The 24,734-nt window shown below is 36.4% G+C and overlaps 1 protein-coding gene across 2 annotated transcripts in view; it reads left to right on the forward strand.

Annotated features, from left to right (window-relative positions):
- The first annotated feature begins 1,661 nt into the window (after nucleotides 1-1,661).
- The window catches only part of lpcat3 (lysophosphatidylcholine acyltransferase 3), a 29,507-nt gene continuing 6,434 nt past the window's right edge, over nucleotides 1,662-24,734 (forward strand). Inside the window, exons 1-9 of one of the 2 annotated variants that reach the window (XM_015370683.1) lie at nucleotides 1,662-1,977; nucleotides 6,394-6,501; nucleotides 12,152-12,261; nucleotides 13,567-13,660; nucleotides 13,820-13,857; nucleotides 17,587-17,765; nucleotides 17,917-18,025; nucleotides 18,140-18,226; nucleotides 19,437-19,600. In XM_015370683.1, coding sequence (XP_015226169.1) covers nucleotides 1,893-1,977; nucleotides 6,394-6,501; nucleotides 12,152-12,261; nucleotides 13,567-13,660; nucleotides 13,820-13,857; nucleotides 17,587-17,765; nucleotides 17,917-18,025; nucleotides 18,140-18,226; nucleotides 19,437-19,600 — 974 coding nt within the window. In that variant the 5' untranslated portion in view covers nucleotides 1,662-1,892. The remainder of the gene's footprint in view (nucleotides 1,978-6,393; nucleotides 6,502-12,151; nucleotides 12,262-13,566; nucleotides 13,661-13,819; nucleotides 13,858-17,586; nucleotides 17,766-17,916; nucleotides 18,026-18,139; nucleotides 18,227-19,436; nucleotides 19,601-24,734) is intronic. The other variant, XM_015370684.1, reaches the window with a different exon arrangement.

Raw genomic sequence — 24,734 nt, forward strand, 5'->3', positions numbered from 1 at the left:
GGACAGATCACCACAGCAAGGTGACAGAGACACACAGGACAACTATGCACACATTCAATTACATCTACAGCCAAATTACAGATAATTCACACAAACTCAATGCAAACATCCTTGCTATAAGGCAGCAGTGCTAATATCTGCAGCACAATGCTGCTTGGTACAAAACTTAATAAAAAATATTTTATTTCTTTATTTTAACAGAAATAAAATGCAATAAAAAAAAGAAAACTTCTTTTTATAATTTCTATGGTTATACAATATGAGGCATTATATCTGTCATTAAACTGCAATATCATGTCTGTCTGATTAGCAAAGTAGACCTAACTATGAATTTATATAGATGAGTCAAGGCAAAAGATTCACATACACCGTACACTGCATGCAAAGATTGATATTTATTACAGTCTAAGATTAATTCAAACATATTTTTCTCCCAGATGTCTGAAGGGTCTTATTCATCTAATCACTAAAGAGACATGCAAAATTTATGTATCCATCTAAGAACAAGGAACTTTTGTCTAGATTCAATGTAGCTGCTAAGAGGGTTGTAATGATCAACAGTGAAACTATTTATATACTAATAAGGGCTGAAAGGTCACTCTTTGGTGAGGAAGCAATAACTCCGACAGCAACACAAAAAGCCTGATTATTGATTCAAAATTCCAAATGCAAAAAACAAATGCATGTTGTTTTTTTCTGACATGCTGTCTAATCTGCTGAAATAATTAACATTGTCATGCGGTGTGGATGTTTTGCTGCAAAGGATTAACAAAGATAATCTTAACAATGTAATGAGGCAAAATTTCAAGACATTATTTTGAACTGTAAACGAAAAGAAAAATGCAAGTTGGTACTAAGTTACTTAAGAACAACAAAATAATGTGTAGGAATAGAAATCACACATACAAAAAAATAATTAAATAAACAAATAAAGATCTGGGTAGAGACTAAGCAATGTGAGTACAGGGCTTGACTCAGAATCATAATAAATCTTTCAGGAGAAGCTTGGTTAAGGATGTCAACAACCTTTGGCCTGACTAAAATGGCAGTTCTGATAAACAAACAAATGTATGTATTCTTTCAAAATAAACCACAAAAATACCAAAACTTTATTCCTTACATAAAAAATGCTGGAATGTTAATGGACCTTAAAAATACTCTTTTAAACTGTAAAAAATTTGCTTCAACTGTGTCCGTGGATCCAAATATAATAGTTTCATTGAAGTAACGGAAATTGGGAAATATATCTATTTTAACCTTAAACAAAACAAACATGAACTCGAGTAACTTTTGGTTGCTGATATGGAGGAAAGGTCCCTCCTCTTTCTCATGCTATCCCAGCAACCAATCAGCATCCAGCCGGTAATATTCACACTCAGGGGAAGGGGGGTTGGTTCTTTTCACTTAAAATATACATTTCCAAGCGTTTAATGGAAAAAAAGTAATCCTTGAAACATACATTCTGTCAAAAATTAATTGAACGGTTAAATTTTTTTTTAAATATGTTTTCTCAACATTTTATCGAGTGTCGATAGCTGTAGTTCCTTGTACTGAACACACGGGGGCGCACTTGGAACATAACCCCACCGTCTGTTTTCAATGAACATTTTCTTATTCGGTTCTTTCACCGTCAGTTACACTTAAAAAAAAAAACGTTTACATTTGGATAACTTGCGAATAAAGTTCCAAGAAATACGATTTAGAAAAGAAATAACAATGCTTGAAATAATAATAACAAAAGACACGTAGGGAGGGCCGGTAGGAGGAGAAAACTGACAGTTAAAGGAGGTCGAGCCTTTACAACGTCGATATGAGGTTGCGCTATTAAAAAGGCATAGCCCGTAAAGTTCTACAGACCCGTCGCTGAAGACAGGATTCCGCCCACAAGAAAGATGGCGGCTCCCTTGCTGGAGAAACTGTCGGAGTCTCTAGGTTCGCCGGAGCCAGCCGTTCGCCTCATATTATCGGTGTTAATCGGTGAGTTTGCAGTGACTTTGTTAGCCATGAAGGCTGACAGCAGTGACTAACTGCTGCTCTGTGTTACTGTTAGTGTCAGCTAACTCAGCCAGGCAGCTTTAAAATGCAAACCAGCTTCTATGTATGTGGCAAAATAAAATATATTATTTAAAGTAAATACACATCCTCATAAGCTTAATATCAACGTGGCTAGGAGTACAAGTATGTTCAGCTGAAGGCGACTGATTCACTATTAAGAAAGGTACATTCACTTTGCAGTAGCAGACTTCTGAAATAGAGCTGACCACAGTTTGGTTTAACTGCCTGTGGTTTCAGTGGGTTTCTGTGGCTAAGATGTGCTGTTAGAACCTGCTAGCTACCCAAACAAGCCCACCAGTTTAAGCCCTGTGGAGGTCAGAATCTGCCACAGTTCAATTACTTTGGATTAAAATAAAACAGCTTGGAAATGTATTGCTAATTTCTGTATTGTGATGAATTAAAATATTATCCAAAAGTCACTATAAAGTTGAAATTTAAATTCATAAATGCAACACGTGCTGTGTAGATGTATTACATACACTGAGGTGGTTTTTCAGATGTTTGTTTTATAATAATAGAATAAAGCTGATGACAAACCTACATTATTTTTCTCAGAAATTGTCTGAGAAAAAGAAAATAAACACGTTTTTGTTACAAAAATTGGAAAATTTAAAAGTATTTGCAGGATCTTCATTCTTGGGCTGCTTTTACCAAATTGCAGCATTAGTGCAGGAGGCATAAGGGAAACCAGCCTTTTCCTCTGCTCTGAAGAAGCCCACATTGTGGTCTTCAGTTTGTTTGCCTTCTTGTGGACTGTTTAGCATAGATTCTGTGTAGGATTTAGGTCAAGGCAGGTTTATGGCCATCTGTGATGTATTGGTCATAAAACTAGGCCTGGGTACTTTGACAGTGTGGTCTCCCACCTGTTTTTGGACTTGATACAACACAGCTAGATGTAGATTCTTTTAAAATTTTAAAAATAGGAGGCCTTGGTTATAGCCATGTTGCTGGGGCACCTTTTCCTGCACCACTTTCTGTTCTCCCTTTTAGCTTTTCATTTATATGCTTGAAAACAGGAGCCACCATACAATATTTTACTTTTACAATATTGTATGCTGGCTATACTTTTACTAAAGAATTATATTTTAAATGTCATTAGCTTGATGAGTAAATAATAATTATTAGCAGTAGTATAAGTGTTTACTCAAAGAAATGATCAATTATTGATTTATTTATTTATTTATTTTTACAGAAAATAATTTTATAATCAAACATGGACTCATAAATTCTGCTTGCTTGTTTTTTTTATTGATTTGTAACTTTTATGACAGTTGTATATATCTGGAAGTCAGAGCTTTGATGTAGGGAATGTAATCCCACCAAAGTAATCAGCGTTTTAGTCGGCTTTTACAAACGAGGAAGGTGTTATCTGATGTGTTGTTAACTACTGACATTATTGCAAGTGGAAAACAATTTATTTCTATTTAATGCATCCAGACATCAGTGATGTTAGAAAAATATTGTTTTCCACCTGTTTAATTAGATTGAAACAGAAGTGCTAACATGCAGTGGCTCAAACCTGAAACTAGGGCTGAAACAATCCATTGGATTATACAATTAACGGTCAACTAATTTAGTAAGCGATTTATCGTTAACTGGAGTATTGAGGCTCTAAAACAGCCCCTTAGCTGACAGAGCAAAACTAATTATACCAAAATTGTATGATTAATAAATAAATATTCTATCTTTAAGATAAAATATGCTGTCGTCTGTCAATATGCTCTATCCAGAACTCCTCAAGTCAAATGTTTTAGTTTTAATTGGTTTAATTTTGTAAAGTCTTTTGATGGGGGAACCTTTTGCTATCAAAAAATAATCAACAGATTAAACGATTTGCAAAATAGTCGTTATTTGCAGCCCTACCTTAAACCTGTTCAGCCATCCTCTGATTGGCAACCATTGTGGATTTTTTACGAAGAGCTTGTTGTGGTTTTTCATATTTCCAAATATGAATTCCAACTATGCATTTTATTATTATTTCTGACTGGGAAATTTAAAACATCTGAACACCTAGTACAAGGAGAAAAAACCGATTCCTTATTAAGGTTAATAAATCTGATACAAGGGACTATTGATAAACCTTCAGTTTATATTATTTTATGGTGCACTGCAGTAATGAAACCATGGCATGTGAGCAAATACTAAAACTGTTACATAATAAAACAACTCTAAGGTTGTAAATTGAAATGCTGGGACAGGAAAACCATTCATCTGACTTCCCTTTAAAGCATACTTTACCTTTTGCTTTACCCTCAGACCTGCAGGTTTATTATAGGCTTATCACCCAGCCCTGATTTGGATACTTTGTGCTGCTGTACTATTTTGGCTATTTTTGTGTTCAGGCAAAGCACGGCATGTTGATGGGTTATGAAAACCCAGAGAGGCCTTCAGGGTTTTAACGCTTGTTATGTGGTTGCATTGGGAAACAATCCAGGTTTGTGAATGCAGCATGACTCATAGTAACCTCTCCTAAATGGGTTACAACTGTGGGCTGGGCTCTCTGAACTTTACTCCAGCTCATGGACCTGTTTAATTATCTCTGTACTTCTGCCTCTAATATTGTCTGAACATGGCCATTCAGATTAGATCTTGGTTGCGTTAAATTAAGTCATCCTCTTGGTTGCACTTGCTACACGTTGCTTCATACTTATTACATAGTTCGACCGTCATATTGTAACACCGATTTGCAGGAGTTCCTTCTCTGAGTGCTCCTGTAGTTTGGAGATTTTTAAAAATGTTTTTGCCCTTTTTTTTTGTCAAACTGAAATGTTTCAGATAAAAAAAAAAAGTTAATATCAGACACAAAATGCAGTTTTCAGATGACAAAATGGTTTATTAATTGGAATGAAAAAATAATGGCAACAAATACTAATGAGCGTTAATTTGTGTTGGCGTTACTAGGGCTGAATGATTCAACTAAAAATTTATTGCGATTACTTTTAACCGATGATGGAATCGCGGGTTTATTTTGTAAACAAGGGATAAAACGGAAAGGATTTTAATGTATTTTTATCAGAAAATACACTATTTAAACTGTAACACATTATATTTTAAATTTATAAACTAACTTTTTTTTACTTTTAACTATTTAAGCTAACTATTTTTGGGTGGGGAAAAACGTAATTTAGGTCTTTTTGACAAATTAAAATCGAGGGCGATGGTACGGACTGGGTAGTGACAGGCAGTGATCTGGGTGCTAGCTACAACTGTCTCTACCTTTCTGTTTGGCGATCAACTCGCCTTTAATGTTTTACCGCCACCTAAAGGGCCGGGGGGAGAAATTCAGTGTCTTACTTTCGTTAAATGTAATGTGAAAATTGCAATTTTTTTGTATTGTGATTATAATGAAAATAATTGCATTCATGTATGCATTCATGTTCTTCTTATCAATATTTATTTGATTTGAAGATTGATATAAAGAGAAGCCTGGGTGAGCTGTTGGGGCTCATGGGTGTTGGTGGAGACATCATGTGATCGGTGGAAAAAAAATGTCTTGAAAGTGAAAGTTAACCATGTCTGCATTTTCTGTTGTTTTTTTTCTCCAGGCGTAGTATCGGTATTGAATATTCTGAAAACAGTGGGGTATTCAAGTTTTGGTCGAATTCGAACATTAAGTGTGACCTAAAGAGGGGAAAAAAAGTTAGAAATCTCTATAGGATGGAAATACTTTTTCACAGCAGCACGCCTTTTGATTTAAATAGCTAGAGAAATCAAAGCTTTAGTGAGATTTTACTACATTTTCTTGAGAAAGAAATACCAGTCTTAATTTTTCCCTTCTTTTTTCCTTTCTCGTACAATAAGCTTGCAAGATGCTTTGTTTAATCAGTTGATTTAGTTCACACCAACTTTGATATTTGACAGTCCTTTTTATAGAAACAGTGCTCCCCTAATATGTAAATCTTGACATTCTAACTTCTCGTATATTTCTGTAACACTCACCTGACGTTTGTTTATTCAGCAGACTTTGGATCGTGTTCGATCCAATCAGATTCATTTATTCACCCCTTGGGGGGGGTTATTGTTAAATTGACGGCACCCTGATTATCAAGCAAGCCCACATTCCCTGATTAAGTTTACAGAGCTTCAAATAATCCATGTTTTGTGAAAAACAACCTTTACTCTGAACACAGAGAGATAACCTTTCCCTTTACAATGCAGCAACACATCACACACTCTCTTAGATGATTGCAATAGGCCTCAATGTGTGTATGTGCAGCGCTCCTCTCTACAAGGTCATAGATGTTGATATCAGCAGTCAACTGCAGTCCACTTGGCTGATGTAAAGACACACACTGTGGCCACACTAACATATTTTTGCTATGTGTTTTTCTCCTGCAGGGTATCCCTTTGCACTGGTGTACCGGTGGTTCCTCTTCTACCAGCCTTCCACAGTTATCCACTTGTTCCACATTTGTTCGGGGTTGGCACTAGCAGCATTTAACTTTGGTGAGATGAAGCACAATGTGTTTATGTGTTTATGTTTTCATGTATGATATAACTCATAATTTGCATCATTAAGGTGCATTTAAATGCAGTTCGGGTGAAGACATGCCGAAAAAACAATAAAAAAAACAGCATTTTAGTTGTCGACATTAATGCAGCATGGCAAAAACAAAAATTCTGTGAAGGACTAATGACTTTTATCAAGATCAATAGTGGTATCCCTAACAGTTCCTTTAGATTTACTAGAGCTACAGCAAAGGTTTCTTTATTTTAACCTCTGGCCACAATGCTGGATAAGGAGCCAGGTTTATTGTTCCACCACACAGTGAGCAGGATAAGTGAAGGAGGACAATCTCCAAAGATCACTGAAGTAATTAACAGAGATAGGTAAAGTATCAAATATCATACTTTAGTAAGAATAGTACTACTTCATATTTTTTCTCAAGTAAAAGTAAGAAATACCCTTCACGCAAGAGTAAAAAAGTTATTTGGTAAAAAGGCTATTCTACTAATAACGACTGATTTCACATTTTACAAAATGATGATTAAATAAATATTAAGTGATATGCAAAGTCTAGTGCTTCAAAGAATAAGATGGAAAAAACATAAAACATTAATTAAAGGATAAAAACAATTAGGTAAAATGAACGCTCTTCAAAATATATATATTTTTTATTACTTAACTTCATAAATCAATAGTTGCAGTATGTAAGAAAAGGTTAAATTACAGTTTACAGTATTTTTACTTATCCTCTATATGACAGCAGACGCAGCAGATGGAAAATAACATTTAACCAATGAGCCTTGATTGCAAAAAAAATAAGAAATTGTATCTCTCAAAGGTGCATTTTGTTTATAACAAGCTTATTTTAATTCTGTGAAATTACTCACAATGGATGTAGTACACTGACATTTTACTCTACTAAAAGTATTGATACTTTATTAACTTTTACTCAAGTCAAAGTAAAAAGTACAATGCTTAGAAAAACCCCTCAAAGTATTTTTCTTATGTCACTAAAGTTAATGTAACAGAGTAAAAGCATCTGGTTACTACCCACCTTTGGTAATAAAGTTCATTTGCAAGTCAGAAGTTTCACCGGATCAAGTCATCTATTACGTTTCTTTTTTTTTTTTTTGGTAGATGTTCCTACTTTGTCCTACCATTACAATTGTAAACACCTGGTATTTGGTAGAATTTGATATACTTTTTAAGCTAAAGTAATCGCACTTTGACAACAAACACTCTCTGTGGGATTGTGCCAAAACAAAGGATGATTAAGTGGAAAGGCACCTCTCCCATCATTAAGTAGGGTGGAGAATCTGTGATGCTATGGACCTGGTTTTCTGGCTACAAGCTCTGGAAGACTTGTTGAAGAGCATGGCATCATGAACTTTTTAAAATCCTAGGATTTGAATCTGGTAACGCTGCCAGAAAGCTAAAAGTAGGTCTGCATTGTGTCTGTAGGAAGGTCGGACACAGTTGTTTAAATCAGCACAGAACCATCTCAGTTCTCTGACCTAAATCATGTAGAAAATCTGTTGCGTGAGCTGAAGAGAGGACCAAGTACTTTGGATGATATAAAAGGCTTCTGTCTGTGTACCCTATCTAATATTATAAGAACTATTAACGTTTTATTAACATCCTATGGACACAATCTGATTTAGGCATTATTACTTTGGGAGATTTATTTTGTCACACTGTTAAAAACAAACCATAATACTGAGTAACTCCCAGATTCATCACTCATTGGACCTTTTTAACAGTTTACAGCCACAAAAATTCAAATAAATCCACATTTTGTCAAATCAGGCAATAAGAAGATTAAATTATGTCTTTTTGACTAAATGGAAACATTAGCAGCTATGATGTGAAAGATATTCTAAATAAAAAGTAAAGTAATTAAAGGTTTTAATGTTATTATTGTTGTCAAATATTCTGTTTGATAATTAACCTCTGCAATGGAAAATAATTTTATTTCTAGGCTTTTTTACACATCCGGATTGTGTAAAAAAGGATAAGCTATGCTTATTTTGTAAGAAGTTTGTTTCCGTGCTTGTGTTTGTATAAGTTTCTGCAATCAAAACAAGTTTAATGAATTTGCTGTTATTCTACAAACAGGTTTCTATTGATTCAAGCAAGTTTCTAAAATTGAGTTGTAGATTGATGACACTCTTTCTTACTTCCCCATTTCTTCCTTCCTCTGCTTCTTCACTGCTGGGCTTCTTGGTCTTCTTGAAGGAAATAAAAGGAGTTTTAGTCGACACGTTGACAAACTTATTATTCAGACGGCTGTATGTTTTTGAAAATGTGTTAAAGTCTAAAGACTGTTTCTGTCTTTTGCAGTTTTTTTAGTCTACTATCAGATAAAAGATGTAAAAAAGCAGCAGAAAAAGCAGCAGAATTTAAAAAGCCAAAGCCATACTGCTTAAAATTAATAAATTGGCTAGAATTCAAATGAGTAGTTGTGCTACAGTGATTTCATGACATTAGCTTTTATATGCTTTTCCTAAACTGTAATAAACAGATGAATATGAGCCATCTCAAATAAATATGAAGTCTCTACAGATTACAGTTTAATTTGTTTTCCTATTGTGGCTCCAAAATGTACGGCTCTCCCATAAAACCAATTAAAGATCCTTTAGAAATAATCATACTCAAGACTTAAAATTACATTAAATTTTTTACAATAATTAACTTTTATAACTTTGAACTTTTAAGTAAAATCCAGCAAGATATTTGGCATCAGTAAATTACTTTTATCACTCACATTTAAAGGGATCATAGAATGCAAAACAGAGTTTACATTGTCATAGATGAATAACGATAGTTCAGTGGGTGAAATGGACGTACAGAGAAGTTCAAACCCCATCGACGCCTCCTTCCTCTGCAAATCTCATAATTCTAAACTTCCACCATAAAACAGGCGAATCTAAACGAAGCCCCGAGTTGATGTCAGTGTGGGGATGTTGCCTTATTTGGTTCGGGCCTGTACTTTTGTCACATGCATTGATCTGGGTGCTAGCTACATCCCCTGCTGGCGAAATCCCAGAAATTCCCCCCGGACATTTTTTTTAGGTATGAAAAGTAGGACATGTCTGGAAAAGAAGGACGTCTGGTCACCCTACCATATCAACAGTTTGATGTTTCAGTAAGTGAATGCTTGATGCATCTTGATGATGCTCAGCAGCTTTGCTCTTTGTAAACCAACCAATCAGAGCACAGCTTATCTAAATATTCATGATCATACCATAAAAGGAAGCAAACCTGTCATTTCTTTCTGGGGCTTTTATCCAGGCTTGCATTAGGGCTCATAGACCACGAATATGCCATTTTCAGCCCAACCAATGTTGCACACCCTATTCAGAGACCTTAAGGACCATCTCCAAATACCCTATATAATCATTCTATGACCTCTTTAAGGTAATTCCCAATAAGCAGTTTGATTAACGTATGCATTTTTATTACTAATAGAATGAATAGGAATTAAGAAGTAAACAGCTGTTTTAAAGACTAAACTCAGTTATTTATATGTAGATATATGAGTGAGAATTATGTAGGATTATACAAAATGTTGGCAATAAGTAACAAAGGACCTTAGTGCTACATGCACCTATACTTCATTTTATTTATTGGCTGGTCTGAAATGTAATAATAAATAAATAAAAACATAGACACATGTTAATGAAAAACAAATAAAAACCAAAATACCAACTCATAAGACTTAAAATTTAGTCCAATCTGACTACCGCACTGTTCCTTTCAGTGAATCAGATACTTCTGCCAAAAGTTACCAGGCATCATCTGCAAGTGTAACTGTGTACAAAGCTGCTGCTTGACAAATCAGTTTATGCAACTTTACTTGATTTTAACTCAGAAAAAATCCAACTATTACTGCTGATTTCAATCTGAATCTCTCCATTTGGTAAAGTCTGATTCCATCTGTTTCTGCAAACCAGTCTCCCTGTTTATCATGTGGGTGAATCATCAACTTCTGTTTAGTCATTCCCGAGGAAGTGTATTAATTTCTCTTTGACTTTACCAGCAGGTTTGACCACAAGGAATGCATATCTAAATATTCAAGCCATTCAGGTTCGTTCTGTCATGGTCACCAACCCAAAAACAATTACAAACTAAAAAAGAAGCAAAAGACAGCCTAGCCATTCAAACTTCCAACTCTTTTAACTCAAGATCTAAAATCAATAGAACAGTAGGTAAACAAGCCTAGAATTTATGACATTATTAGAAATGGTGCTGCTCTAAAAACAACAATAAAGAAATAGTCTTATAGATTTGGTAGTGCAAGGTTATATAGTTTAAAAATGCATTTCATTCATTTCATAGCACCAATATCCTGACAATAATATCAGTTATATATTATGGAAATGGCAAATACATTTAGCTCCTAATTATAAGTGTATTCTACTAGATGGTTATACAAACATGTATGTATTTTTAAAACAAATGGGCTGAATATCTTGAAGGCCTCAACCTTATTCAGTTACGACACAAGTACTGATTGGTTCAAATATTATTGAACCAAGGGATGTGTGTGAAAAATAGTCCATCATTGCTTTTCACATATGATTTAGGTGGAAAAGTATCATCCAGTCACTGCTAATTAAATTTACTCTATTAACTTATCTCTAGCAATCAAGTGGCCATCCCCAAAGACATGTAATATTTGTTTGGAAAGGTTTCCTGGAAAAGAGTCATTCTTTTCTTTGCCAAGATGCACGTTATGGAGAAATGTCTTTTTAAACAAATTAAAAAGTTGCTGCGTGTGTGAAAAACTAGATGTTGCTTCTCAGCACAAGCTGTAGCAACACAAGCTGCAGCAGGACCTGTACGCTGTCTGCAATTGTAAAAACATCCACATATCAGAGTATCCGAGAAATAAACATAAGGGTTTCACATTGGAAGTTTGAATAAAAACTGGGCCTTAAGACAAAGAAGAGTTAAGAGGTGCAATTGTTGAGTTAAAGTCAAGAGCACAACCTAACTGAAATGCTTTGGTGGGACTTATGCAGAAGCAAATGCAAGCCAAACTGAGCTGAAGCAAAGTTGTAAAGGATGGACGCAACAAAAAAGGGGTTGATAAAGAAAAAATGAGCACTTCAAGATTATTTCTGCTGAATTGGTTCCACAAGCTGGTGCAAAATGGAACTCCTAGTTTTTTACACACCTCTGCACATATTAAGCTTCATCTTTGGTTAATGGTTATGATTTCAAGGGATAATTCAAGTGTGGGGTATTTCCTTCATCTCATGATATGTATGTAAAACACAACCTGAAACTGGGTGTAACAACTTTTTTCTTAAGATTAGATAAGTTTAACTTCTGAATAAATTTGCTTCTACTAAAGTCACAAATAATGAGTGACTGGGCCTCGCTTTGGTCAAGTGCCATGCTAAGTTAATTCTAACAATAAATGTTGATTTCTCTCTTCTTTCTTTTGTGGCTTCACTTGGATTTTACAGCAGGTCTGTAGCTTCTCTTCTTTTTTAAGAAAAATAAACTTCTTTCATGTTTGTGTCTTTGCCTCTCTGTCAGCTGATAACAAAGTGTGTTAAGAAAAACACTGTTGACGTTTTTAGTCCAGCAGGTCATAGTCGACTGCACTCACCTTCACCCCCCTTCTGTTGGTCTCCCTCCCAGGCTCCCAGCTCTATCACTCCGCAACATGCGTCTTCGTCCAATTTCTGATGCTGAGGCTCATGGGGAGGACGGTGACGGCCGTCCTGAGCAGTTTTACATTTCAAATGGTGAGTGTTTGCTTCCATCTCATTATTATGTGGCCTGATTGCTGGATTTGTGTCTTAAGTTTTATTTTTGGATGATTTGTAGTACATTAAAAAGCAAAAATCAAATCACTGCCCTTTTATTCTACGTGATCATATGATATTATAGAAATGCTTCTTCTTCCCCTCTTAATAAGGAGCTATTGCGAGAAGAAAAATACACAGCAGATGGTCATCTTAACTGTCTCAGAATGAGAAACTGGTTCAAAATGATAATGTGCTCTCTCTAGAGTTAGAAGAACCCCTATAGCTAAAATAGGCCAAAATGGTTGTTAGGAAAGTCAAATTTTTTGAGGTATTTTTATACCATGATTTATAATAAAGAGATTTTTTTCCACAGTAGAAAATATGACGAGTATACAGGGATGATAATGAACCAGTTTCCCAATTTTGATTTTATGAATTAGCTTAGTAATAAGTATTTCTACTTCCACCGCTCTTCTAAAATTAGATGAATACAACCTGAAGATTAAAAAAGAAAATTGCAAAAATCCTGAAATTAAACTTATGGGATTAAAAGTCTCGCTGGTCCCACAGGATCTAAAAGTCTGTCAATTATTATTAGTTAAATATGCTTGTTAAATAGCTAATGGGGATGCACTAGAAACCAGAAAAAAATACTTTTTAGGAATTGCAGACTATGTATGATATCACTTTAATGGGTGGTGCTTTGCTAACTTCCATTTGTGTAATGCAATACAACATTTTTCCAAAGAGCAAAACATATCAGTTTTAAATAAAAGGGGAAGCTCTTAGATCTGTCTTTGTTTTAGCTTACTGATAATGTTCAGCAACAGGTGGGGGAGGAGCAGATTTGTGCTACTTTGCTCTATTTTTTTCTTTTGTAGCAGGAAGAAATGCGGCACATTCCAGCCCTTCCCTTGGCATCTCATTCAATGGATTTATAAACAGCAGGACTGCTCTGATGAGTTTAGCAGGGTTTTTTTTTTTTTTTTGCAGGCATACCTTAATAAACAAACTGAGACCCAAACTGTTTGAAACCATAGAGTGCCAGGTCATCAACTGATTCACTCATGACTTTTTCACTATATTTCAAAATGTTGTTCAAAGGTGTCTTTCTTTTAAATGGTAAGGATGTGTGGGAGTCTTATTTGAGGCAGCTGACAGATGGGTGGTATGGCATTTATATAGCTTGAGAATTCTCCTGTCCCAAGCAGAACACCAGTTCTCTCCTTGAGCTTGCCGTAGTATTTTAAAATGCTTACTGTGAAGGTATCACTTTTCACTCCATGTTTTTCCCTCCCGCAGCTGTACCTGATGGCTGGGTATTACTACACAGCAACAGAGGAGTATGACATCAAGTGGACGATGCCTCATTGTGTCCTCACTCTTAAACTCATTGGTGAGCAGTTATCAGCCTAGCTGGCACTCAGCTAAATCTGGGTTTCCTTTGATTTGATATTTTCCTATGGATGCAAATGTCCTTCCTTTTGAATAAAGCCAACTCTGGGCAGCTTCGTTTAAATAGTCCCTAACAGTATCTGATTTTTGTGATTTACAGGTTTGGCATTTGACTTCTATGATGGAGGCAAAGATCCAGTGAGTGGACTGACTTGTTTTGGTTATATTTGGTCATTGAATTATTTATCTTATGGGTTTAACTTGCTGCACTTTGTTTGCTCTTGTCTTTGTATAATTTCCTGTTTTTCTTTGTGGTTATATAAAAAAAAAATCAGGAAGAGGAAATTCGAAAAAAAAAAAGAAGTGTTTGGAGTTTGTAACTAAAGATATGAAGCTTATCTGTGCAGCTGAACATTTTTTAGTGCATTGCTGTGATCATTTTTAAAAATGTTCTTTCTAAAACTAGGTTTTATATTTGTGAAATTTTTCGTTATAAATGTTAGAGCTCGGGAACATATATCATTTTTATACTTGAGCTTAATAGGGGAGTGGCGGCCTAGTGGTGGTTAGGGCATTGCACTTGGAATCAAGAGGTTTGAGTTCAAGCCCCACTCCCACGGACTGCCACTCTGGGTCCCTTAGCAAACACCCTTAACCCCACTCTGCTCCCCGGGGTCTGCTCAATGGCAGCCCACTACTCCCCAAGGGGATGAGGTTAAATGCACAGAGTTCATTTCGTTGCTCTGTACTTTTGACAGTGTAATGACAATAAAAGCTGGAAAAGGAAAAAAAGTTTATTAAAACTCAGCATAAACTCTTTTTTCCTAGATTTTTTTTTTCTCCCGTCACAAATTCACCATCACCTTTTCTGAGTTTTAGCATCTTATCCACTAAAATACATGAAGTCTGGATGCTTAGAGCAGTGAAAGCCAATCATAAGGCCAAGATGTCTTATTCATGTTGATAAACTTCTTCCATGGTGCTTAAAATATATGATCCTACCAAATATTTTTATAATATTTGGTGAACTATTTTTAGAAATAGTTTCTCAAATATTTATTTGGTGCAACTCAAATACAAAATGTATGTAGTAAATAGTGACACATATTTCTGTTAATCACCTGAAACGGCCCATTTCTAAAATAACTGAGAACAGGATGGCCTGCAATCCAGGCCATGAGAACAAAGGGCTTTTGTGTGGAGATGAGCTGGCCTGACCCGTTACTCTGAGCAAACCATGATGCTTTCCCTTGTGTAAATAAGTGTAATCTATATACAGATTTTTTTTAAACAATTTTTTTTCTACAGTGGATCAAATAAGTATTTAGTCAGCCTCTGATTATGTGGGCGAGAGGTCTAATTTTTGTCATAGGTACACTTCAGCTATGAGAGACAAAAAGATGCAGGATAGCTATGTTGGCAATGACAGAGGTCAAACATTTCCTCTTAAGTCTTCAGGTTTGCACTCTCTATAGCTGGTATGTTGGCCCATTCCACCATCAACTTTCCCCATAAATTTTCTATGGGTTGAAGTCTGGAGGCCTTGTTTTTCCTTTAACTGAGCTATGGTCCTATCCACTTTGCAGAAAAACTGCCCTAATGCGTCATGCTATCACCCCCATGCTTCACAGTACGCTTTGTGTTCTGGGGATGGAACTCCTCTTTCGTCTTCCTCCAAAAAGTTCTATTTTGTTTTCATCTGTCCACATAACGTCCTCTTCTGTATTACCAATATGCTCTCTGGCAAACTTCAAACAAGCCTGCAGATGTAAACTAGGGGACACGTCTGGCACTGCAGGCTCTGAGGCTCTCTCAGCATAGTACGTTACTGATGATGGCCTTTAATTTGGTTGCAGCTCTCTGAAGCTCATGCACCATTTCCCTCTGTGTAGTTCTGGGATTTTTGCTGACTGATCATTTTAACTTCTTAAAGAAGTTACAGGTCTCTGAGGGACAATATATTTATTTACCACCATAATTTACACACATATTCTTTAAAAATCCTAGACGATGATTACTTTGATTTTAATTTTTATCATTTTGTCTCATAGTTGAAGTGCGCCTATAATGAAAATGACAGACCTCTGTCATCTTTCTAAGTAGGAAATCTTGCACAATCAGAGGCTGACTAAATACCCCCCTGTATCTATAATAATCTTTACACATTTAGTTACAGCCAATATTTTAATGTATTTCATTTGGATTTTTGACACATTAAGGTTGACTTGTTGCATTTAGTTTAAAGAATGTTAAGAAAAACTTGAAGTTTTTGCTGTCTTGCATTTTTATTCAATCCTCAGTGCTGAGTCAGTACTTTTATAGAAACATTTTCACTTCAGTTATAGCTGCTACCCATTTGAAGTTGGTCTCTACCAGCGTTCTCTTTTGGAAACAGTTTTTTTTTTTGCCCGGTTTTGCAAAGTACCTGAGGTTCAATCAGAATAGAAAAAAGCATTTTCTAAATTCTCAAGTATTATGACAGATTCTCCATTGTTTTTTTTTTTTACTTCACCTTAGACCTAATTTTAATCGATGCTGACACTGCTGTTAATGATGATAACCTTTATGTTCACAGTGAACTTTGACCTGCTTACTGATCACTTTTTAAAGTATGATGCATTGTTAGTTTTTACCTTCACTCAGTCCTTACTGAACTGGCCTCTTTTTGTTTATGTCAGAGTAGAGCACCTTTGTCGTGTTTTTGTTTTTTCAAATGTAGCTTCTTTTTTTTTTAACCAGTCATCCAGAAAGGTCAGAGTTATAAAGGACAGGAGTAATAGCTGTACTGTTGACAAATTCTTCCACCAAGGCTTTGGATCTCTACATTTTCCTTAGACTTACCTTTGACCTCTATAACGCTCTCCATGCCCGGTCTATTTGTTTAGGTGGATTGCTTTTCTTTTTGTTAAAGGAATAGTACACCCAAAACATGATTAGCCTTCATTTTCTACTCACCCCCATGCTGAACAACACCCTGGAGTACTTTTTTGATATCTCAAATGCATCTGGAGATCTGGGAGGCTTCTTGCTGTCTGCTGACATTCAAATAATGGAGGTCTATGGTGCCCGAGACAGAAAGGTCCATAAAAGTCCACAAAAAACGTGTCAATATTCCTCCATACTGGTCGTCCAATGTATTCCAAGTGTCCTGAGTGGGTAGCATCCAGAATTTACTCGAAACAAAGTCATTTAGAATGTTTTTAGAGCATAAACAGTAGTGTATAGGATTTCCTGAAAGCGCGCACATGCGCGATCACGACGCTACGGAAGCCGGCAGACCAAACCAGATGAAAGTGCGCATTCAGCGTCTGCTCTGCCAATAATGCAAGCGTAGAAGAAGAAATGTGCCGTTGACCTGTGCAAAGAAAGAAACAACGAAAGAAAAATGTCTGAGGACTTCAGTGTTGAGGAAGAGCATGAGTTCTTTGCCGAGCTGAATGCGCTGGTTTGGTCTGCCGGCTTCTGTAGCGTCGTGATCACGCATGTGCGCGCTTTCAGGAAATCCTATACACTACTGTTTATGCTCTAAAAACATTCTAAATGACTTCGTTTCGAATAAATTCTGGATGCTACCCACTCAGGAAACTTGGAATACATTGGACGAGCAGTATGGAGGAATATTGACACGTTTTTTGTGGACTTTTATGGACCTTTCTGCCTCGGCCGCTGGGTACTTCCATTATTTGAATGTCAGCAGACAGCAAGAAGCCTCCCAGATCTCCAGATGCATTTGAGATATCAAAAAAGTACTCCAGAGTGTTGTTCAGCATGGGGGTGAGTAGAAAATGAAGGCTAATCATGTTTTGGGTGTACTATTCCTTTAAGTCTGTGTTATAAGTTATAGTATTTATAGTCTTTTTACTTAATTTTCCTTATACTTAATTTGTATAATATTTATTTCCTTCCATCCATGTCTTTCAAACTCAGTCAAAGCTGAGCGCGGAGCAGAAAAAGGGTGCGCTGCCATCAGTACCCACACTGCTGGAGGTCTTTGGATTTTCTTACTTCTACGGAGGGTTCCTGGTGGGTCCCCAGTTTACACTGCGCAGCTACCAGAGGCTGGTGGCCAGGGAGCTTACAGACTGCCCCGGAAAGCCTCCCAACAGGTATGAGAGGAAAATCACTAGTGATAAAGAGAAAAAAAAGAGGGGAATGAGACTACCTTAATTCGATCTCTGATTAAAAAGGCAGAGCAGCCTCCCAGTTAGACAGCTGTTCAGCTAACCTCTCTCCTTACTGTCTTTATTTTTGTTTCAGTGCTATTCCTGCTATGAAGAGGTTTGCTCTTGGCTTTCTCTGCCTGGCAATTTATGCAATATTTAGTCCTTATTACCCAGACAGCTACTTCTTAACAGATGATTATGAGGTGAGAACATGACTCTTGTTATGCCATTTAAACCTACATACAAAAATAACCTGATGTATTTTACTTACTCATTGTTGAAAATGTCTAAAAATAAAAATGATTTCCTTTCAACAGGCTCAGCCATTCTGGTACCGCTGCGTTTTTATTCTGCTTTGGGGCAAATTTATGTTGTATAAATATGTCAGCTGTTGGGTCATAGCGGTAAGTACTTTATTATCTCAAGTACTACCACAGAATTAGTTGCATAAGTACTGTTCATTTGTTTTTGTACATATAAGAAAGCATTTATATGGTAATATTGGGAATGAGCACAAATCTATAACAGCTGACCTGCAATGGTTACTGCAAAAGGCATTAAGAAATTATGAGAGCCAGGTTTCACTTTAAAGTTACCTTACCGAGGTAACAATGCTGTGGAGAGGGAGTACTTTTATAGAAATATAGTGAAGAGCTTCAGGCTGACCTGGAGGAATCTGCAGAGCTAGTTCCAGTTTGAACTATGTGCTGCACACATAGTGAGGTTAGAGGCCAAGGAGGAAACTATTTATGATGGACAGTTACAAACTCTGAAGTTTAAATGTCTGTATTATCCCTATAAGAATTATATACTGGGAACAGGAGACACAGACCCATGGAGAATGTGTTGGCGCAGTGTGATTGGTGATGAAATACTCACACCTGCCAAATTTCATTTCCTGTAAACAAACCAAAGTTCTTTTCTCCCCCAACAACCAAACCCTGACTAAAACTTAGTTTTGGAAGTGATCTTGGACCTCTTTTTAGCAGAGAATTGCTTCTGGTGTGAATATAAACCAGCTTCAATTTGACACAATTACAGAAAACGACCTCCTTTTTGGAATTAATGAGCCACCCTGGGATAGTTGTTCTCCATTTCCAGGTCTGCATTTCTTTGCAATGGGAGCAACAACTGTAGGGCTTTGTTTAAAAGGAGGAATATCCAATACAACTTTTTTATTTTCGATATGATGCCTATACCCATATTGACCTGATATGGTACTAGCACAAATCATACCAGCTTTTATTTAATTTTTACTGTAGAATGTTAAAAAAGGCTTAATCAATTAATATTATTATACCGGAAACGAACACAGATCTGACTTTGGTTTGGATCAAAGGACTTTCTTGGTGTGATTGCACCTTTACACAAAGTAAATATGGCCCTTAATGATTGGCATCTATTTGTCAGTCTAGTCATCCATCCTTTGTTCAGTCTTTCTTTTCTTCTGTCCAAACTTAAATGAATATAAAATTATTTTTAAATGAAGTTTGGTGTTAGCAAATAACCTGTAAAGTTCTAGGAATACACAGAATATATTTAAAGACACATTTTTTAAAAGGTTTAGTTATTAACTTTTATGATCTTAACCTTATGTTTCTGTTCTTACTACAGGAGGGTGTTTGTATATTGGCTGGTCTTGGGTACAATGGAGTGGTTGATGGTAAACATCAATGGGACGCCTGTGCCAATATGAAGGTGTGGCTCTTTGAGACCACGCCCCTTTTTGGAGGAACTATTGCTTCTTTCAACATCAACACAAATGCCTGGGCTGCCAGGTCAGTGTCATTAGTAGTTTCATTTAACTGAAGTGAAACCAGTGTTGTGAAAGTTAAAAGTTAATGTTTAGAGTGAAGCAGTGATGGAAACAATTCAATATGTTAGCCATTCATGGCTTCCTTTCACACAAGAAGACTAACATGTAACTAGGGCCCACACTTAGTTGAATAATCATAAGAAGAACGTAGGCATCCAGTTTAAAAGCGATCATTGATGGTTCTCCATCTCAAGTTGAACACATTAAATTCCTTCACCGATTGACCCAGTTCAATGAAGACTTCAGCGAACAAGGCAATTTATTTACTGAGCAAATAGTTTATTACACGGTTCAGTTCAGCTGAATGCTATTACAACTTTTGCTTAGTCTTTCATTTTGCACTCCTCAACATGCTTACGGTGCAGAAAACAGAGCAGGGGGTGGGGGTGCACTGAAAAAGAAAGAAAATTGAGGGGGAGGAAATGTAACTTGATTATCTGCCTGTAGTAAAATTGAGAGCACGACTGACAGAGGAATTATCTAATTATTTAGCTTACAAAGCCCTATTAATAACCTCATATGCACCAGTTTGTGGTTCTAATTCCACTGGTTCAGCTTAGATTGAATGGCTTTGTGTTGGGTTCCAGTTCTGTTGTTTCTCAGTAACATGAATGGTTTATAATATTTAAAGCCAACATCTACAAGACCCGTCAGGGATGACATCTAGGTTTTTCTCTATTGATGCATTTTTCATCCTATATGGAGAGATTGTAGATGAAAAACTCATGTGAGTTTTTTAAATTATAACAGAGTGTGTATTTGTTATTGCACATTCTGATAAAAAAAAATAAGTATGCAGTTTATTATCATTATTTTTTTATTATTATAAATGCTGAATAAATTGAAACATTGATATTTGGTTTAATTACACCTTAGCACATGCACAGAAGCAACACTTGTTTACAGTAAGCTATTGCTGACTTTCTGGATTATTAGACTAAGGTAATGGTAGAGTTTATTTAATATTGCGAACTCTGGTTTGAAGGCAAGGCAAAGCAAGTTTATTTGTATAGCACAGTTCAGTACATGTACAATTCAAAGTGCTTTATATAAATTAAACAATAAAATGGAAAAAAAATAAAAGCAGAATAAAATAAAATTACAGTTAAAAGCAGGTAATAAAACAAATAAAACAGTTTGACCACAAATTTAAACTAATAATACCCCAGTCAAAGTTAAAGGCAGCTCTAAATAAATGGGTTTTTAACTTTAACTGGAACTAGAAAACCTGAGTGGTCTGCGTGGTTGATACGCTGACAACAAATCTGACATGTATTACGGTGCTGATCCATTCAGTGATTTATAGGCTAACAGAAGGATTTTAAAGTCTGTTACTTGAGCTACAGGGAGCCAGTGCAAGGACTTCAGAACTGGGCTAATGTGCTGTACCTTCTTTTTTATTATTCCTACTGGTATGAAGAGGCTTCATAGATTTCATAGTGAACCTGGAGTCTTTTCTTTTTTCATTGCTGGAGCATCAAATTTTCTCAGAGACAACTTTCACATTAACTGGAGTAATTGAAACAATGAAATCTGCAACTTTCAAATGGACATTATCAACCAGGCAATCTATTGAGGGTAAAGTGGAAGCAGAAGGATAAACCTGGGTAGTTATTTATTGTACTGTTCACGATAACACGCTTCCTTATTACATCTCTGTTGGTAGTTAGATCAGAGGGAAAAACAGAGTGGTCTGATAGGCCAACATCAGTTAGATGAACATTAGAAATCCATCCATCCATCCATTTTCTTACACACTTAATCCCAAGCGGGGTCGCGAGGGATGCTGGTGCCTATCTCCAGCTGTCTACGGGTGAGAGGCGGGGTACACCCTGGACTGGTCGCCAGTCCATCGCATTGCAACATGGAGACAAACAACCATTCACATACACACCTAAGGAGAATCTAGAGAAGCCAATTAACCTAACATTCATTTTTTTGGACTGTGGAAAGAAGCTGGAGTACCCGGAGAGAACCCACGCTCAGGGAGAACATGCAAACTCCATGCAGAAAGACCCCGGGCCCGAAATCGAACCTTGAACCTGCGCCACTGAGCAGCCCAACATTAGAAATATTTTATTAAATCAAATTCAGTTTATTTATATAGCGCCAAATTCACAACACATGTCACCTCAAGACACTTTACAGTTCACCAGATCAGATTTGGATCTTTACTGATGACCAAGTCCAAAATAGGTCCTCTATTGTGAGTTGGCTGTTTAACATTTTGAGTCAAACCAAAATGTTTCAGTAGATCACTTTTATTTACATAACTGAAGCAAGTTGTTCTTTGTTTTTGAATTGGGATTGGGTCATTCCAGAAGGATAATCTAAGCCTCCTTCATTAGTTCCTAAACCAGCGCTGATTTTTGTTTTCAATCATTATCTTGTTGAAAACGACAATTATGCTCAAGTTTTGAAATGTCCAGTTGTTGATCTAATGTAAATTTGAGATATTTTGAGGAAGACCTATTCCTGTATTATTCGTTTCACTTTATTTTATGTATCAATGCAACTGGTAGTAAAAACAAACATCAACAGGAAGCTACCTCTGCTATGTCGGACATATAATAGTGATTTTAGTCTCGAGATTCTCATGTTGAGTCCTCAGAATATTCTCTTGTTTTGGCCCAAAAGTATTAGTCTTTGTCTAATCATAACCCATATCTCCAGAGGGTGTTTCACCTGCAGAGGGGGTAAGCCGGAAACTTAAACACAGGTGTACTGTGTTTCTCTCATGACAGAATTTTTTGCACCTTTTTGTTGGACTGAATGAGTCTTCGTTGTTCCTAGGAATTTCCTAAACATCCTAACTAGATTTCCTTCACTGAAGGTGACTTCTGTGGTCAAATCAGTGTAACTAATTCTGTCTGCTGTTCTATAATACCAGAAATCCACTAGACTGATTGTAAAAAAGATGAAAAAAAGCTAACTGCAAGGTTCTGGAATGTTCCTGGTTTCAAGTCTACTTGAAATTTCAAAAATATGCTTCAAGTTTGGGTCTGTGCCTGGAAATTGAATAATTTTAAATAAATTCCACCATTTCTGATGGGAAGAACTGTCAAATATCTGCCCTGATATCCAAGGAATTTGTTGATTTGTACAAGAATGTGTGGCTTCTCTTCAACTTGCTTAGAAGCATTTAATCAAAGGTTAGAGGGTCTGTCTGTCTGTGTTTTGGCTTGTTTTGGAGATAATGTTTTTTAAATCTAGATTTGTAAATCCACATTTTAAAGTCCACTGAGGTATTACCATTTGTTAAATATAGAAGTGAGGGTCCCCCTGAAGCGTCTGCGCCTTGGAACTTCCCTACCGGTTCTTTACCTGGGAGCAAGTTATTTACTACTCTTAACTCAAACTGGGTAAAACCATATAAGAAAAGGACTATAAAACAGGAGTAAAAAAGTAACAGCGTTTATTCCAGGTCAGGTCGTTACAGGACAGAGAAATTACTTAGGGTTAGCACAGCTGTGGGCTCAAAAAACGTCAGCGAGCGTCCGGCAAAGATTGAGCAAAGATTGAGCCCCGAACAAGGTCATCTCCTCCTTCTTATACCTCATGAGTGTTGCATCAGGTGGATGCTTAGCTGTCCGTATCAGAAACTGACACGCCATCAATGCCCTGACCTGTATGCATCTTGCCTCTATGCCCAAGAATTACAGATAGCTCCCCTTTATCAGACCAGCTCCAAGATGTGCCCATATCCTGTGTATTTCTAAAGACACGAAGGTTGTCCTGATTAGATGACCTCCGTGCACACAGTGACATCCACCATATGAAGGAAGGCCTTCTACTCCGTCTAATCTGGCTAACAGAATAACAATGCACATGCTGTATAAAGAGTAAACCTAACACATTCCACTTTGTGAAAAGGGGCAACTTGGTCATCATTAAAAGCCCAGAATTCATGTCATTGATTGCCATGATCTTTTAACTATTTGCTTATACCAAAGCAGAAATCAACAGACCCAAATTAACTTTGAAATGAAGCTAAAACTTCAAACAATCAGTGTTCATTTTATTTATCTATAATCCATAATTATTAGGAGGTTTTTTTCTAAACCTCACGGTGAACTCTTGCTTGTTCTATCTTCTAAAACAAAGATGAACAAATTCCAGCAACACATATGGGGAGAATAATGACCAATTCCAGTTTCCCATGAGCTTTTATCAGTTTGAGCAAATTTACCAACTACTTTTTGGTTTTATTCAACTGAAGTGCAGTAATGATGTGCTTTTGCGAAAGAGTCCCTCTACTCTTTATCTTGATTTTAATTATTTTAAGAAATAAAGCAGCTCACAATGTTGATGCAGTGAACAGGGTCCAAGACATCTGAAAAGGGATGATCGATTTGGGCCCACTGTTAATCTTGCGGTAGAAAACTGAAGCAGAAGTCTGAACAGAATCTGTTTCTAATTAGTTTGTATTTAGAGTCAGTGGTAAACATATATAATATTCCAACTTAAATACATAGTTACTGATGGTGAAAAGCCTGTTATGTCAGCAGTCAAACCTTTCTGTGAATGATGGTCATTACATTTTTACAGAAAAAAATGTTGAGATATATCAGGCATTGCATAATGCTTAATTGGCTGGCCCAAAAAAAATTGTTTATAGCAATTAGTCATAATAATTTATCCCTCTCAAAACATGTTTTAAGAACAGGCTGAAATTTAAAGCTTAAAGGCTTTCGCTCAGGTTTTTAGTAAATATTTTTGAAGCCTACCCTGCAGTCTCATCCGTTCTGGAGAATTAAGCTGAGCAAGCTGCATTTTTTGGCACATGGAGGACCATCCTCCTCTTTCCCATCCTCCCCTGTGCCATTAGGAATGGTCGTTGGTATTAGTTGTTCATTGGTTCAACTGAATCTTGATCTGACCACATGTGATTTGTGGATATCCATTTCAAATCAGGTTGTAGATGCTTTAAAGCTGAAGCTGCAACCTGCCTGTTTGGTTCATTTGGTAAACCAAACCATCTATCAGTGACAGACAAGTTATTATTTGCACCTGACCTTGGAGACTCCTAAAAGGGAGTGCCTCCATTTGCTTTAAAACATAGCCTTCAGAACTGACAGTCCCTTGTAGTCGCTATG

Source organism: Cyprinodon variegatus, unplaced genomic scaffold (genome assembly GCF_000732505.1).
Source record: "Cyprinodon variegatus isolate N-32 unplaced genomic scaffold, C_variegatus-1.0 Scaffold48, whole genome shotgun sequence".
NCBI classification, from domain to species: Eukaryota; Metazoa; Chordata; class Actinopteri; order Cyprinodontiformes; family Cyprinodontidae; genus Cyprinodon; species Cyprinodon variegatus.